This window comes from Clarias gariepinus, chromosome 25 (assembly GCF_024256425.1).
Source record: "Clarias gariepinus isolate MV-2021 ecotype Netherlands chromosome 25, CGAR_prim_01v2, whole genome shotgun sequence".
Classification (NCBI taxonomy): Eukaryota; Metazoa; Chordata; class Actinopteri; order Siluriformes; family Clariidae; genus Clarias; species Clarias gariepinus.
In genome coordinates this window covers 24903763-24918305 of record NC_071124.1, presented here as the reverse complement: position 1 = coordinate 24918305, position 14543 = coordinate 24903763, and the positions used below count along the sequence as shown (strand labels likewise).

General features: G+C 40.3%; 1 protein-coding gene across 2 annotated transcripts; it reads left to right on the top strand.

Annotated features, from left to right (window-relative positions):
* The first annotated feature begins 2155 nt into the window (after positions 1-2155).
* On the top strand, positions 2156-14194 carry fam131aa (family with sequence similarity 131 member Aa). 2 transcript variants are annotated; one of them, XM_053486949.1, is made up of 5 exons: positions 2156-2321; positions 9497-9584; positions 10185-10370; positions 12332-12502; positions 12653-14194. In XM_053486949.1, the coding sequence occupies exons 1-5, from the start codon at positions 2277-2279 to the stop codon at positions 13081-13083; spliced, it is 921 nt and encodes a 306-aa protein (XP_053342924.1). In that variant the 5' UTR covers positions 2156-2276; the 3' UTR covers positions 13084-14194. The 2 variants fall into 2 exon arrangements, with proteins under 2 accessions (XP_053342924.1, XP_053342925.1); XM_053486950.1 differs by lacking the exon at positions 2156-2321 and adding an exon at positions 2623-2690.
* Positions 14195-14543: the final 349 nt, after the last annotated feature.

Here is a 14543-nt window from a genome sequence, read left to right as displayed (position 1 = left end):
TAATATCATATAATGTATATATGTGTATAATGAGAACTGCACTCGTGTTTAAATGCCTTGTTATTGTGCACTGATGAGCTGAGTCATGTAAATATTGAATGATTGACAGTTGTGTAGGTGGTTAAACCTGATCCAGCGTCCTCATCCCTTGTGCTTCTGGATTAAACTCCAGAGCCAGTATTCACAAAGCTTCTCAAGTCTAAACGTTGCCCCTATTGAAATTCTTTGACTTAAGACATTCTCTTAGAATTTGTCCTTAACTAAGATTTAATCCTAAATTTAAAATAAAAATGATCCTTGAAACATATTGGACATAAAAAAGGCTTAAGAGTTTCTATAGCAGAGGACAAAATGGTAAAAAGAAGAAATATTGAAAAAAAAAAAAAAACACAATGTAAAGCTTAAAGGTAAACACGGCTCTTCTGCCCAATGAGGTTTTCTTGTTCCTTTACTTCCTTCTGTCTCTCTTGGGTTGTTGGCTCCATACCATTAAAAAGTGCAACTTAAACAGACTGTCCTGTAAACTGGTAAAAGCTGAGACATTTTGCTCCCATCAAAAAGAAATGGATTACAAATAAAATCAGTATCAAAAATGTAAGATCTTAAATATAGTAACTACTGTGTGGAAATTGGTTGCTTCAAAAGTTGGCCCCTTTTTTTAACATTTGTCTGTTTTAATTAACTTTAAGATCTTTAGCCTATAACAGAATCTTTGCATAAAGTAGCCTGTAGTCAGGATTTTACCTTTTTGTTTATATACAAACATTATGATTTGACTGTCTGTTCTATTATCTTATATTCTGTTTTTACAAAGAGCTCATTTTAAGACCTTTACAGATTTTCTATTAACCAATCACAGTCCTTGATTTGTTGCATCATCCCCATCGCCGGGGTCGACCACACCCCCTCACTAAGATACAGGGTTTTGTACTTTCCTTACTCATATTTGCTCTGAGAAGTTTCCTAAATCACTTTTAGTCTAGGACTCCCAGCTAGGACTTTTTAAGTTGAGATAGGAGCTCTCCGGGAGAATTTTAAGAAGCTTTGTAAATACGGGCTCCGAAGTGCCTGAGTTTAAGCAAGAACCTGCACTTAGTACACAAGAATAGAGTTGGTTCCATCATGCTGTTTCCTCGGCAGTACAAACAAACCTTATAGTCTAAGAGTTACTTAACACTGTTTGACCAAAAAAATTTGTGCACCCTTGACCATCACACCCATGTTTGCTTTCTAAAGCAGATTTATAACATGCTTTGCACTTGTCATTCTGTACACTAGATTTTGGAGTGTGTGTGGGTTTGCATTTATTCACACAATCTACAGAAGCCATAAGGAGTTCTTAAGGTGGAATTTCATATTGTGAATCGCATTTTCCCAGGAAATAATGTAAATGTTCCAGCCACCCAAAATATTACCAATGTTATCAATTTCTAACACTATAATTATATTTTTGTGCATGAAAACAAAATATTTAGAAAACACTAACGAAGTAAAATATTAAATAAATAGATATTAAAACATCACTTAACATTAATTTATGATCCGTCTCGGCACCGGCTGCTTTAAAAACAAAACTGAAAGCGACTCCCATTCGTTAACTGCCGTCCTTGATAACGTTTTTGCCATCAACAATAAAAGCACCAAGAACGTTAACACACTTCACTTGGCTTTCCATTGACACTATTTTTGAACGGCTCCTGGATGTATGTCAAATGCTTTGCACGCTAAGGCAAAGTTTGTGCAAAATTTTTTATCTTAAGGTGGAAATTAGTTTGTATGCTGAGGTACCGCTGTATTTGGAGCATCTGTGGGAGTAAACTCACCAAGCACGGGGATCGAACCCGGACCCTGGAGGTGCGAGGCGACAGTGATAACCACGAAGTCACCGCTGTGCAGGAAACTCGAAATCTCAGGATCTTATCAAGCTGGAAAACAGTTCGGTTAGATCCTCTTAGTTCTTATGGGAAGCACACACACCTTCTATAGTACACTTGTGTAAACAATAGGAGTGTTAAACTGGGTGTAAGCCAGATGTGCAGGCTGGTGCACAGAAAGTGCTGTCTGGTGTGTAAGGGGTTAAAGCAGGAGTCAGAGTGAGTGTGTTGTGTCTTTAAGGAACAGGTGGCTGTGAACAGTGACGCGTTAATGGCACTCACAGAGGAGACGTGAAGCCTGGATGCTCCGAGCCCTAACCGAGCACAAAGCCGTTATTAACGCGTGCTGTCGCGTCTGGACATGAGTCTGGATTAAAGCCGGCTTCTCCCAGCCTGTGACTGATGTGTGCGATGCTCCTGACCGCCTTACCCCAGCTCAGCTTAAAGGTACGGGCTCGTCTTCCATCTTTCTGTTTATTACATTTTCTCTCCTCCTCCCTCCCTTTCCTCTTATTTATTTATTTATTTATTTATTTCCCGTGCACGGTGAATCATCATCATGTCATGTAAAAGATAAACCCAGCTCGTCCCTGGATCAATCAGAGAGCTGGGTTTACCTTTTATCACCATTATCATTATTAGTAGCATTAGACGTGTGTGTGTGTGTGTGTATTTCCCTGAAGGCGCAGTTTGTACGCCATTAGATCAGAGAGATGCGACAGCGGCCGCCTTGTTGCCTGGATACGAACCCTCGGCTGTGTCTCATTCCGCGATGCTGTAGGGCTCTTACTGAACATCACAGCTCTCCTAATAAAGGTCGTGATTTTCACATCAATGCCTGAACAGGCTGTAGTGCAGCTCCGCTATAATAATAATAATAATAATAATAAGTATATGCAGACTCTTCCCTGCTTTATTTCAGTTTAACATGAAAAAAAAACTAGAACAATAATTTAAGGAATAAAAAAAAAACTTATGCATATAGCCTTAATCTAAAGACCAACACCCTGTATACTGTATGTGTACATATTAAATTAGGGACACGTTTTAACATCTGCTCCAAAAGTAAAGCCACACACACACACCTCTGTTTTTTGGAAGTAAAGAACTCTTAAGTATGCAATGAACTCCTAAACAAGTGTGTGTGTGTGTGTGTGTGTGTGTGTGTGGAAATTTGTTACTTATTATTTTTCCTTATAACAGAACTTAGAATCTATCATAATCATCTCTGCTCTTTTAGATAAAGTAAATCTTGAACATTTGATCAGCTAATTGAAGGTTCTTCTCATGCTAAAAGTGTTTTACTAAAAGAGCAATGTTCCTTTTATTTAAAGTGACCGGTAACTGTGTTCCTTGTCGGTTAGGAGACCCTCTGCTTAGACTATCCAGTGAACCGTAAAACAGACTTTCTGTGCAAAAAATACAAATAAAATGTGTAAAATGATTTTAAATGTTAAAACTTATTATATATCACTATTACTAGTACTACTATAATAATAATAATAATAATAATATGCTGGTGTATGCAGACTCGACCTTGCTATATCTAAGCAGTTGAACCCTTTGCAGAAAGCTGGAATTATTATTTAAGGAAACAAATCACCTTATACATAGAGCCTTAATCTAAACACTAATACCAGGAATAGTGTTTGGATCAAGGCTATAAGTATAATATGTATATGTGTACGTATGTAATGTACAGTACAGGAAGTACGCTCTAAATGTACAGCCCTTAGGGGGTCTTCGGTTGTTCTTTAGTTGTCTCTCTGGGGAACCGTTCCATGTAGATCATTTCTAAAGTGTGATCCTGTCAGGAAGATTTCCAAGTACAATCTAATAAATCCTTATCTATTCTTAGGAGCTTTAAAGAACTGTTTGTCCCTAACAGAGTTCCAAGAACCTGGAACGGAAATGTTCTGGAACTCCTGAATGGATCCAAACATAAAAAGAATAAAAAATTAAAATATCTTTCAAACGTAAAGCCCCCCAGAGAGAGAGAGAGAGCGAGTGTGTGTGTGTGTATGTGTGTGTGTATGAACTGGGAAATCGTTACTCATTGTTTCTCTTCCTAATAGAACTGAGAATCTGTCTGGTGTGTAACATTTAGGTCTTAGCACTTGTGCTCTTTAAATAAAAGGATTCTTAAAATGTTGCTCAGCTAATCATGTTATCATACTAACAGTGTTCTACTGAAGGAGCAAAATTCCTTTTATTTAAAGAACCCTGTAACCCTGTTAATTAGACTATCAGTGCTCGAAGTGCAAAAAGAAAAGGCAAATGTGTAAAATAATTTCAAAGTATATTAAAGGCAAACTGTGTATGTTTGTGTATTTGCCTTCATGATGGTGAGGTCAGGGTTCTGTGGAGACCAAACTGTCTGTAGTTTTTGTCCTTCAGTCAAGATAAAAATTTTTAAATCGTCCGCTCGTCTGTTCCAGTTACGACTTCAATGCAAGAAAAGTCAGCGCTTTATCGATACAGACAATATCTGTTTTTATATTTCCTAAAATAGATTATAAGTTTTTAATCAATGCATTAACATGTCAGTTTAGTAAATTAAATATTTTATAGTTTACTGTAACTATTTCCCTGCATATTTTTTTTTCAGTAAAGCTATTAGCATTAACACATTGCCTTATCTAGTTATTGTTCACTTTGTGAGGTGTGAAGGTTATTTATTTAATAATCTGTTTACTATTTACTTCAACATTGCAAATAATCCATGAAAATATTAACACTTTATACTGGGGAAGAGTGTTTATACTGTCTGGTCTGTCTGCATTTCAACATCTCCCCATTAAGGGCCTGGTGGTTACACCACACACACACACACACACACACACAAAGGATTTTTAGTGCCAACTTCCGGTTTGTTGCTAACACACCCCCCCCGCCTGCGCCGGATGTCTCGCGTGCACGCGCACGCTCACCGGGGGGTGTATGACGTGTTGTGCAGCAGGACCAGCTGTTTCGGCTTCCCGCGTGTTGCCATAGCGACGCTAATTGCATCGCGAGCCGAGCCGAGCCGAGCTCAGGTGGATTTCAGACTCCTCTGATCCCAGCGCCGTCTCGGGGTTTATTTTCCGCCAGCAGACGCGTTTACCGGCGCCGCACGCGCACACCGTCGCGTCTTTAATTCCCCGACCTCAGCGCGCGCGCGCACACACACACACACACACACACCCGCCGAACACTCGCGGCGTCACGGGCTCGTAAATGTGGACCTGATATGCGGCTCTGATTTCCCGCGCTCTGCAGACTGACCACGTGATCATTTTAGACATTTCACTTTATATGTTTTTTTCACCAAAAGTTTTCAGAATGACAAACATTGATTTTTTACAAAGTCTGCTGCTTGTGTCGGCTTGTTTTAGATCTTTGTGTCAGATGTTTCTCTGGTCTACTGAAGTATAACTACAAGTGTTTTATAAGCGTCGAAGCCTTTTATTAACTATTACATTAAGTTTATGAAAAGAGTCAGGGTTTGTGTTGATCTTTTTTTCCCCAAGACCTCTACAGTTCGCCCTGACATGCTGTCAATCAACTTCTGGGCCACACCCTGACTGATGGCGCCGCCCATTCTTTCATAATTAATGCTTGCAGTTTGTCAAAATTTGTGGGTTTTTGTTTGTTTAAGGTTCGACCACAAGGTCTCAATGGGATTAACGTCTGGGGGGTTTCCTGTCCATGGACCCAAAATGTCCACGTTTTCTTCCCTGAGCCTCTAAGTTATCACTTTTGCCATATGGTGAGGATCTCCATCATGCTGGAAAAGGCATTGTTCATGACCAAACTGTTCTTGGAACTTGCTTGAGGATGTTTTTTTATGAGTTATGAGTGAGTCGACTCCCTTGGCTGAGAAGTGACACCACACATGAATGGTTTCAGAATGCTTTCCTGTTGGAATGACACAGGACTGATACGTTAGGGGTCCAAAAGATTATTATGTTTCATTTTAAATTTAATAACAATGATTTACATGAACAGAAGTTTTTAAGTTTAAAGAAGGTTTTAGGAATATTTTAGTATTTTAGACTGGACCATTTCTAGGCCCTGCTTTACTTATAAATACCTGTGGTATTGACCATGTTCACCTTATTCAATACCATAAATGGAATTTAACACCAAACAGAAGTGTGTTCACTCATGTGCTGTGACTCTGGACCGCGCCAGGGTTTTTCACAAAATTATCGCATGATAAGTAATTACTGTTTAGTAATTACAGTCAACTGCCCTCCATTTTTAGTCACAAAACAAAATGAACAACACTGACAAACTGTTTCATGGCCATTTAGAAGATTATAAGAAGCTAAAAGGTCTCAAAATTGACTTAAAGAGAAATGTTCACAACATCTAACCAAGTCGAGAACATCATCTAGGAGGCAGGAGAGAGTATCAGGGTCTACAGTACCAAAAGAACCTCTTTTTCATTTGATCTCTTTGTGTAATAAATTCTTCATTTGGAATACCGTGCATCTTTTACAGAAATTATATTTAAAGGTGTTTGAAGCAAAACATAAATTGTTTGGTTTTAAAAATACTTATAAACTTGATTTTCATTACAGTAATTTGTTATGAGTTCTGAGATGCAGAGAATATTAATCTGAGATTTTACAGATTTATTGTTTTAAATCTGGAGGCTTCTAGAAAGTTTATTATCAAGTATTTTTCTTAAATAAACGTTATCATCCTGGTATCCGTATCGGCCTTATTGGGGCATTCCGTATTCCCTCGATGGTCGTCCCAAATAGGCCACAAATAACGTTCAAACGATGTCCACGTCTGTGTTGGATAATATTAGCAGACCCCGATACGAAGCGGCTTTTATCCCATTTGGAGCGGGACGACCCCACACTGAGATTTAGGCCAAGTAATAAATCAGATCTAACCAGAGACTCAAATGAAATAAAAATATCAGTGATATGGGGTTAAATGTCTGAGCAGCACCGGCTTAAAATAAAGTATGAAAGAAACGTTTCGCCTCTTTTTAGCTCTAACAAATAAAATAGGGTTATTTGACTGTTTATGTGTTTGGAGTTTAGAATGTTTTTATCTCCAGCTCTCATGGATTCTTCAAACCTTTGTAGCATTATTTATAAATCAGTCTGGGACTTGTGAAATTTCTGGTGAATGAGGGCGTAAAAACAGGGGATTGACATTTACAGAAGATTTCAAGCACAGTACGGGGATGAGACTCTTAGTTTTAGTGAAACATTTGAACATGAAACATCTTGGAGTTATTGCCCCATCCCCCGTAGAGTCCTGACCTCCCTCCAACACATCTACACAAGTTTGGGCCCTTAAAGGAGTTCCTGGGAGGCCGGCGTTTCAGACATGAATAAAGCGGCGTACTGAGAAACCTTTTACCTTGATGGCGTCCAAGCGCTAGTGAGACACTGGGATAAGTGGATTAGTGTATCAGGGGATTATATAGAGAAATAAAGAGAGTTTTTACTCTCAGGACTGAGTTCTGTTATTCTGTACAATCAAAAGTCCCGCTTTGACTACTTGCAACCTAGTATGATGAAATAGAATTACATTACATTACAACACAGCGTTTGGCAGACACCCTTATCCATTACATTGTTATCTCGTTTTACATCTGAGCAGTTGTAAGTTAAGGGCCTTGCTTAAGGGCCCAACAGTGGTAACATGGCAGTAGTGGGGTTTGAACCTGGAACCTTCTGATCACTAGTTCAATGCCTTAACAAAAGCCTTGTTTAGTTTCCTGAAAAAATGTCAAACCTTGTAATACTAAATGATAATTTGCCATATCCTGTTTAGACCAGACTTTAGTCTAACATTATGTCTGTGTGTAAGTTATAAAAGAATTCGTTTTTTTTTTATTATGATATATTGTTTACACAGTACCATTCAAAGGTCAGTATTTTGTTTTCACACCAGTTTATGTAACAGATTTCAGTCATTTTTGGAGGAAAAAACACAGCAACAACTTTATTTTATTAAAGGTCAACATGTCATACTTTGTGTCTGTAAAATTGTATTAAATTTAATGTTAAAGGAACATCTGCAAAACAAGTGGGTTCTCATTCTTCCTACTGTTGCAGCAGCTTTAATCAGTCGTTCCCTCACCAGCTTCTCTTTATTCCCTCTCTCTCTTCTTTCTTAAAGCTAAGATGATAAAATAACATGGCAACGCTTCTGTCAGAGCTGCTGTTATAGAAAACTAATCACACCCAGAGCTCAGCGGCGCTGCAGGATTATTAATAACACAAAACTTTATTACTCCTGATACGACTTCCTGACAGATATGGAGATAAAAAAGAATGATAGTTATGTAGAAGATGAAATAAAAGATGGCTGAAGGTCAGTAGTGGCAGAAACAGGATGATTTTCTGAAGAAGTTCTTGCTAGGATTTAAACGGTAGACTCTGAGGCCATGTGTCTCGCTCCTCAGACGACTGTCTCAGAGCGAGCAGACGAGCAGACGGCCAAGCGGCTTATCAAAGAATTTAACGTCTGCTTCAGATCCTAAAGTCAGAGTTCAAGTGTGTGTCACAGTTAACATCGCCTGGACACACATCGCCTGGACACACACTGCCGCAACACCCTCTCTTTATTTGACCCCGAAGTGCAGAGTGTGATATTGTGGGCGGAGTCAGACCAGAGGAGGTGTGTGTGGTGAGCACTTTTTAAACATGACCTCTTCTACTGTTTATGAAAATCAGACAAAGTTTATGTTGAATTTTTTACCATATTATGATACTTTGTGTGATGTAACTTCCTGTAGATTTACACACACTGTCCACTGCTCAGGATCCAGGAGTTCTGCATTTTATAATGTATTTAAAAAAAACTTAAACATAAATAAGGGTAATAAATGTGCAGTAAAAATGTTAAATATGAAAAGTAAAAGCCTGAATATTCTCATACATCACTAAATAACCTTTTTTCATCATACTCGTGCATTTTATTTCATTGGCTTATTTTTATTTTTATTTTTTGTAATTTTGTTTTATTTCATTCATTTATTTTTTTTTGTTGTTGCTCATTTTATTTCTTATTTCTCATTTCTTTCATTCTGCTTCTTTTTATTTTCATTCAATCAATTTTATTTCAATCTATTTTCCATTAATTTATTTCAGTTTGGTTTTGATCATTGTCATTTCTCTTTATTTTTATTTTTGGTTATTACCACTTTTAATTTAATATTTAATTATTTTAGCATCTAATTTATTTAATATTTAATTATTTTATCATCATTTTTTTAAATTTAAATTTAATGGTGAATTCTATTTCATTTTCAGTCTTGATTATTTATTTTGTTATCAAATATTTTATTGTCATTTATTTCTGTTTAATTTAATGGTTGGGTTTTTGCTTTTATGTTGCTAATTAATGAATTAACTGAATGTGAGTGTGTCTGTGTGTCTGTGTGTCCTGTTCATTTAATATTTAACTTTTAAAAAGACAAAAATGTTAAACCACTGCATGTTTTGTGTCATGTGATCTTAGACTTCCTAAAAGTCGTTGTTTTTTCACTGGAATTAAATTGCTGTTCCGACTCGAATGCTTCTCTAGTGGTTTTGCGTGCACTGACAGCTGGACCGACCTGTGTGTGTGTGTGTGTGTGTGTGTGTGTGTGTGTGTTTGTTGTTCAGGTTGATGAGCCTGTTGAAATGCTCCCAAAATCCAGAAAAGCTCTCAGCATCCAGGAGATCGCGGCTCTGGCCAGATCATCTCTCAACGGTGAGGAGGCATTACATCACACTTTACTGAGACAGAGTTATCATTGGGTTTCATTATAACAACAACACACACAGTGTGTGCATGTGACGGTCCGGCTTCAGAGCCCTACGGTGTGATGTGGTAGGGATGTTGTGAGTGTGTGTTGTGTGTACCTGGGGGGTGGCGACACCAGGAGCAGGTGAACCCCAGGCGTGGTGAGTTTCAGGAAGAGCTGGGTGTGTGCAGGGCCATCAGATGTGGAGGTGAAACTCAGTCCTAGAAGCAGCTAAATTTCACCGCATGAGAGGAAAAATGTAACTCTGTAATATGGAAACATCAGCCAATAGGAAAGAAGAGGGCGGGACCATGATATGTTATTTCTGTTTATTCTGTTGAAACACTTCCTGTTTCTCTTCTTCTGGATTAGACTAAATTTCTACCTGGTCTTCATCTTCAAACTCATCATCCTCTCATCTTTTTTTGCTTCCTCCTGTTCTTGCTCTCCATCTTCATCTTCGTCCTCCTCCTCCTCTGTCTCCTTGCTTTCTTCCTCTTCATCTTTTTTCCTCCTCCACCTGCTCTTTTCTTCCTCCTCTTCATCCCCCTCCTCGTCTTCCTCAGGCATCTCTCAGGTGGTGAAGGATCACGTGACCAAACCGACGGCGATGGCTCAGGGTCGAGTGGCTCACCTGATCGAGTGGAAAGGCTGGTCCAAACCGCTGGAGCCCTCGTCTGCTACGCTGCAGTCGCATTTTAATTCCTACTCGCATCTCAGCGAGGGGGAGCAGGAGGCCCGCTTCGCAGCAGGTGTGTGTCAGCGCTAAGTTACACACACACACACTCACACACACACACATTCAGCTCTCCTGTAGAGTCAGCTCTGATACACTCCTGCAATTGTTTGTGGATCTAACACCAAACCCCTCTGTGTGTAAGAGAGCGTACGATGGAAGTTTTGTGGGTTTTATGAATTTTATCTCTTTAGATGCTCAAACACGTCAAGAAACAAACACACGGATTTATTACAGGCAGAAGAAATGAGGCAACTTTCACACTCCTGTTTCTTTTCCACAGGTTTCTGTTGCTTCCTGATTGTTTTTGTAAAACTCTGTTGTTATTTTCTTTTCTTTTTTCACATCTGACTGCATCAGTTCAGGTGAGACGTGACGCCTTTCAGTAATTCCTGTGACCTTCCTAATGAGGTCCTGATGGAGTTCAGAGCTTTCTGATGATGAACTGTAATAAGGATAAACAGAGAGAGAGAGAGACAGACAGAGAGACAGACAGATAGAGAGACAGATAGAGAGACAGACAGACAGAGAGACAGACAGATAGAGAGACAGATAGAGAGACAGACAGATAGAGAGACAGACAGACAGAGAGAGACAGATAGAGAGACAGACAGATAGAGAGACAGACAGACAGAGAGACAGACAGAGAGACACTGTAAGTTACAAATGATGTGAAGAGGAATAAATACTGAAGTAATCATCTCAAGTATTCATCATCTTCCAGAGTTTTCTCACCTTCTCCCATCTTTCACTAATCACTCTCTCTCTCTCTCTCTCTCTCTCACTCACACACACACACACACACACACAGCACTCGTCTCCTGCAGGCGTTTAGTGTCAGCAGATGGTGTTCAATGAGATTACACACACACACACACACACACACACACACACACCTGCTCCTCATATCGCTTTTTTTTTCACTTTGCTCCTTATCTTGTGTTGTTTTCCTGTGTGTGTGTGTGTGTGTGTGTGTGTGTGTGTGTGACAGAGAGTAGAATTTGCCTGGTTGCTTTCACACGTCTGATTGCAGTAAATTGGTTGTAAGTTCAGAGTGACCCAGGGTGAACACACACACACACACACACACACACAGACACACACAGACACACTTGCACTTACGCTGTGAACACTGCGCGTAGCAAGTGTGTGTTGGGTTTAATTACTGTGTGTTACCTAACCCTAACCCTGTTTAATGACCATGTGCTGGCAAAGAGGAGCATTTGTTGGGGTTACTAAGTGTGTGTTGGGGTTAATGAGTGTATATACTGGTGTAGATGAGTGTGTGTTGGTGTAGATGAGTGTGTGCTGGTGTAGATGAGTGTGTGTTGGTGTAGATGAGTGTGTGCTGGTGTAGATGAGTGTGTGTTGGTGTAGATGAGTGTGTGCTGGTGTAGATGAGTGTGTGCTGGTGTAGATGAGTGTGTGCTGGTGTAGATGAGTGTGTGTTGGTGTAGATGAGTGTGTGTCGGTGTAGATGAGTGTGTGTTGGTGTAGATGAGTGTGTGTTGGTGTAGATGAGTGTGTGTTGGTGTAGATGAGTGTGTGCTGGTGTCGATGAGTGTGTGCTGGTGTAGATGAGTGTGTGCTGGTGTAGATGAGTGTGTGCTGGTGTAGATGAGTGTGTGTTGGTGTAGATGAGTGTGTGTTCGTGTAGATGAGTGTGTGCTGGTGTAGATGAGTGTGTGCTGGTGTAGATGAGTGTGTGTTCGTGTAGATGAGTGTGTGCTGGTGTAGATGAGTGTGTGCTGGTGTAGATGAGTGTGTGCTGGTGTAGATGAGTGTGTGTTGGTGTAGATGAGTGTGTGTTGGTGTGCAGTGTGAGTTTAATTCTCATGACTGTTACTGCTGCAGCTTTTCACTAATAAACTTTCATTGTTCCTCGTATTGACCTGCGACTGTTCCAGGTTCAGGTGCAACTGCGACACATCACGACCCAGAAGTGTGTAAGTAAATGAGTGTGTTTGGTGTTTACAGGTGTCGCAGAGCAGTTCGCTATTGCGGAAGCGAAACTCCGAGCCTGGAATTCTGTGGATGAGGAGGACGTGGAGAAGGAGGAGGAAGAGGAGGAGGAAGAGGAGGAGGAGGATTGCTCAGAAGAGGAACTCGCTCACAGAAACCAGTTAACCGTCTCCACTCAGAGCTCAGGTACACACACGAGGAACAAAAGCCTCACACACACACTGATTTATTTTAAATTACTTTCTGAACCCCCTTATTCAAGATATACTATTAGTCAAATGTTTACACACCCCTGCTGCACACCCCTGTTTTCTTACTCTTTGCTCCTCCCCCCAGATGCCGCACTGTCCAATCAGAAGACCTCGATGCCTTGCCAGCCTGAAATAAATCAGAACATCAGTGAGGAATCCAGCCTCATCCTGAGTCACTCAGACGCCCTTCAATATGCAGAAGACCCACAAGGAACCATGGAGGAACTACAAATTGCAGAAGAAGATCTCCAGCTGCCATCAGACGAGGTCCAGAAGCTCAAACGGAGGTCCTTATGGAGCAGAGGCGACTCCTGCTACCACTCCGCCTCCTACTCTGAGTCTGGCCTCTCTCCAGAAGAAGAGGAGGAGGGAGAAGGGGGACAGGAAGTAGAAACGGAGGACAATGTCTTTCACGAGGTGATCTGCTGGTACAGCATGTCTGATACTTCAGGAGCAACATCCTTTGACGATGTGGAGGACGTGGATGTGGAAGACGGAGAAACGTCCAGGCAGTGATGATGATGATGATGATGATGATGCTCTCTCACTATAAATCGATACGTATCGTCCGTTTGGTGTCCCTCTCAGTCTGGTGATCATCTGGACATCTGGTAAACAGATCAATGGACAGATTGATCTGCTCTTTCATCCCAGATTTTCTTCTTCTTCCTCTCTATTTTCCTCAGTTCTTCATGCAGTGATCGTATCATCAGTAAAGCGAGGGATCGGATTAGGAGATGAACAGCCAGAGGGAGGTCATGGTATCGTGTGATGTCCTCATAGTTTTTCTCATAGACTTTATCTTAATTTTTACAATATGGCAGAAATGGCCTTTGTGATAAATTGGGAATGATGTAAATGAAAAATAAAGTGCACTCCTGATGTCATGATGTAGGAAATGGCCGTCCTGGCCGTCCTGCATCTGTCCGTGTGGCCCAACCGTGCTTTAACAGTCGTTACAGCTCAAACTAATTCTCTGGAAGTCCAAGCCCATGTTGGAAATAATTTCTCTTTAAAGAAATAATTAACTTTTTACACTATAAGCACCTGAGTGGCCACTTTTAACCTTCACACACCTCGGGTCTTACTGTATATGCACGTCGTCCTGAACTTACACTTGCGTTTGATTTCTCGGTACATCGAATCGTATCGTGACAACGCAGAACATTTCAGCCACATGACTACAATCACTGTGTGATGTCGTGACCGAAGAAACCGAGCTCCTCTCCTTTTTTTTTTCCTCTTTTCTCCCTCCTTTCTCGTTGCTTTTCTGCTCCACTGTGAAGTGAAAAGTTTCCTGTCGGCTGCTGAACGAAAAGGTTCCTGAGGCCCTTGACCTCGAGATGCAGCGGGTCAACGGTGTGATCCTGATGGAATGATCTACAACTCGGGCAGTGGAACCGCGATGACGTGCATGACGCACCACAGTGAAGTGACACTCGTGATTCATAACCGACATGGCATTATTCTGTAACCGTGGCCTGGTGACGTCACCGTGTGTGTGTTCGTGAGTGGGACTTGACGTTCGACGTGCAATATTTATTTTTATCTGGTTTGTTGTTTGTTTTGATAAATTGTTTGTATAAGAATATAATCGTGAATCGCAGTGATCACGTGATTGCATTAAAGTGGATGAGTGTATATTTCATCTACTGATTTGTTTGTCTTTTTTTTATGGAGCGAAAAGTCAAAGGATAAAACACAAAGTTCAAATTTAATTGTTTTTACTGATGTACAAAAAAAAAAAAAAACCTGAAACATATCATTTTTTGAAAAATAATGGCAACTGTTGATTCCATATGCATATCCTCTATATGTACAGGCCACGTGTGCTAGATTCATACACATTCTTACATACATCTCATTTCTGTACAGGCTTTTAGCATTCAGGGGCATGAGTGCAGACTTATTGCTTAACTCTACGTTAAATGTGCAGGCGATTAGCGTTCAGAAGAATACATGATGAGCCTGATTTA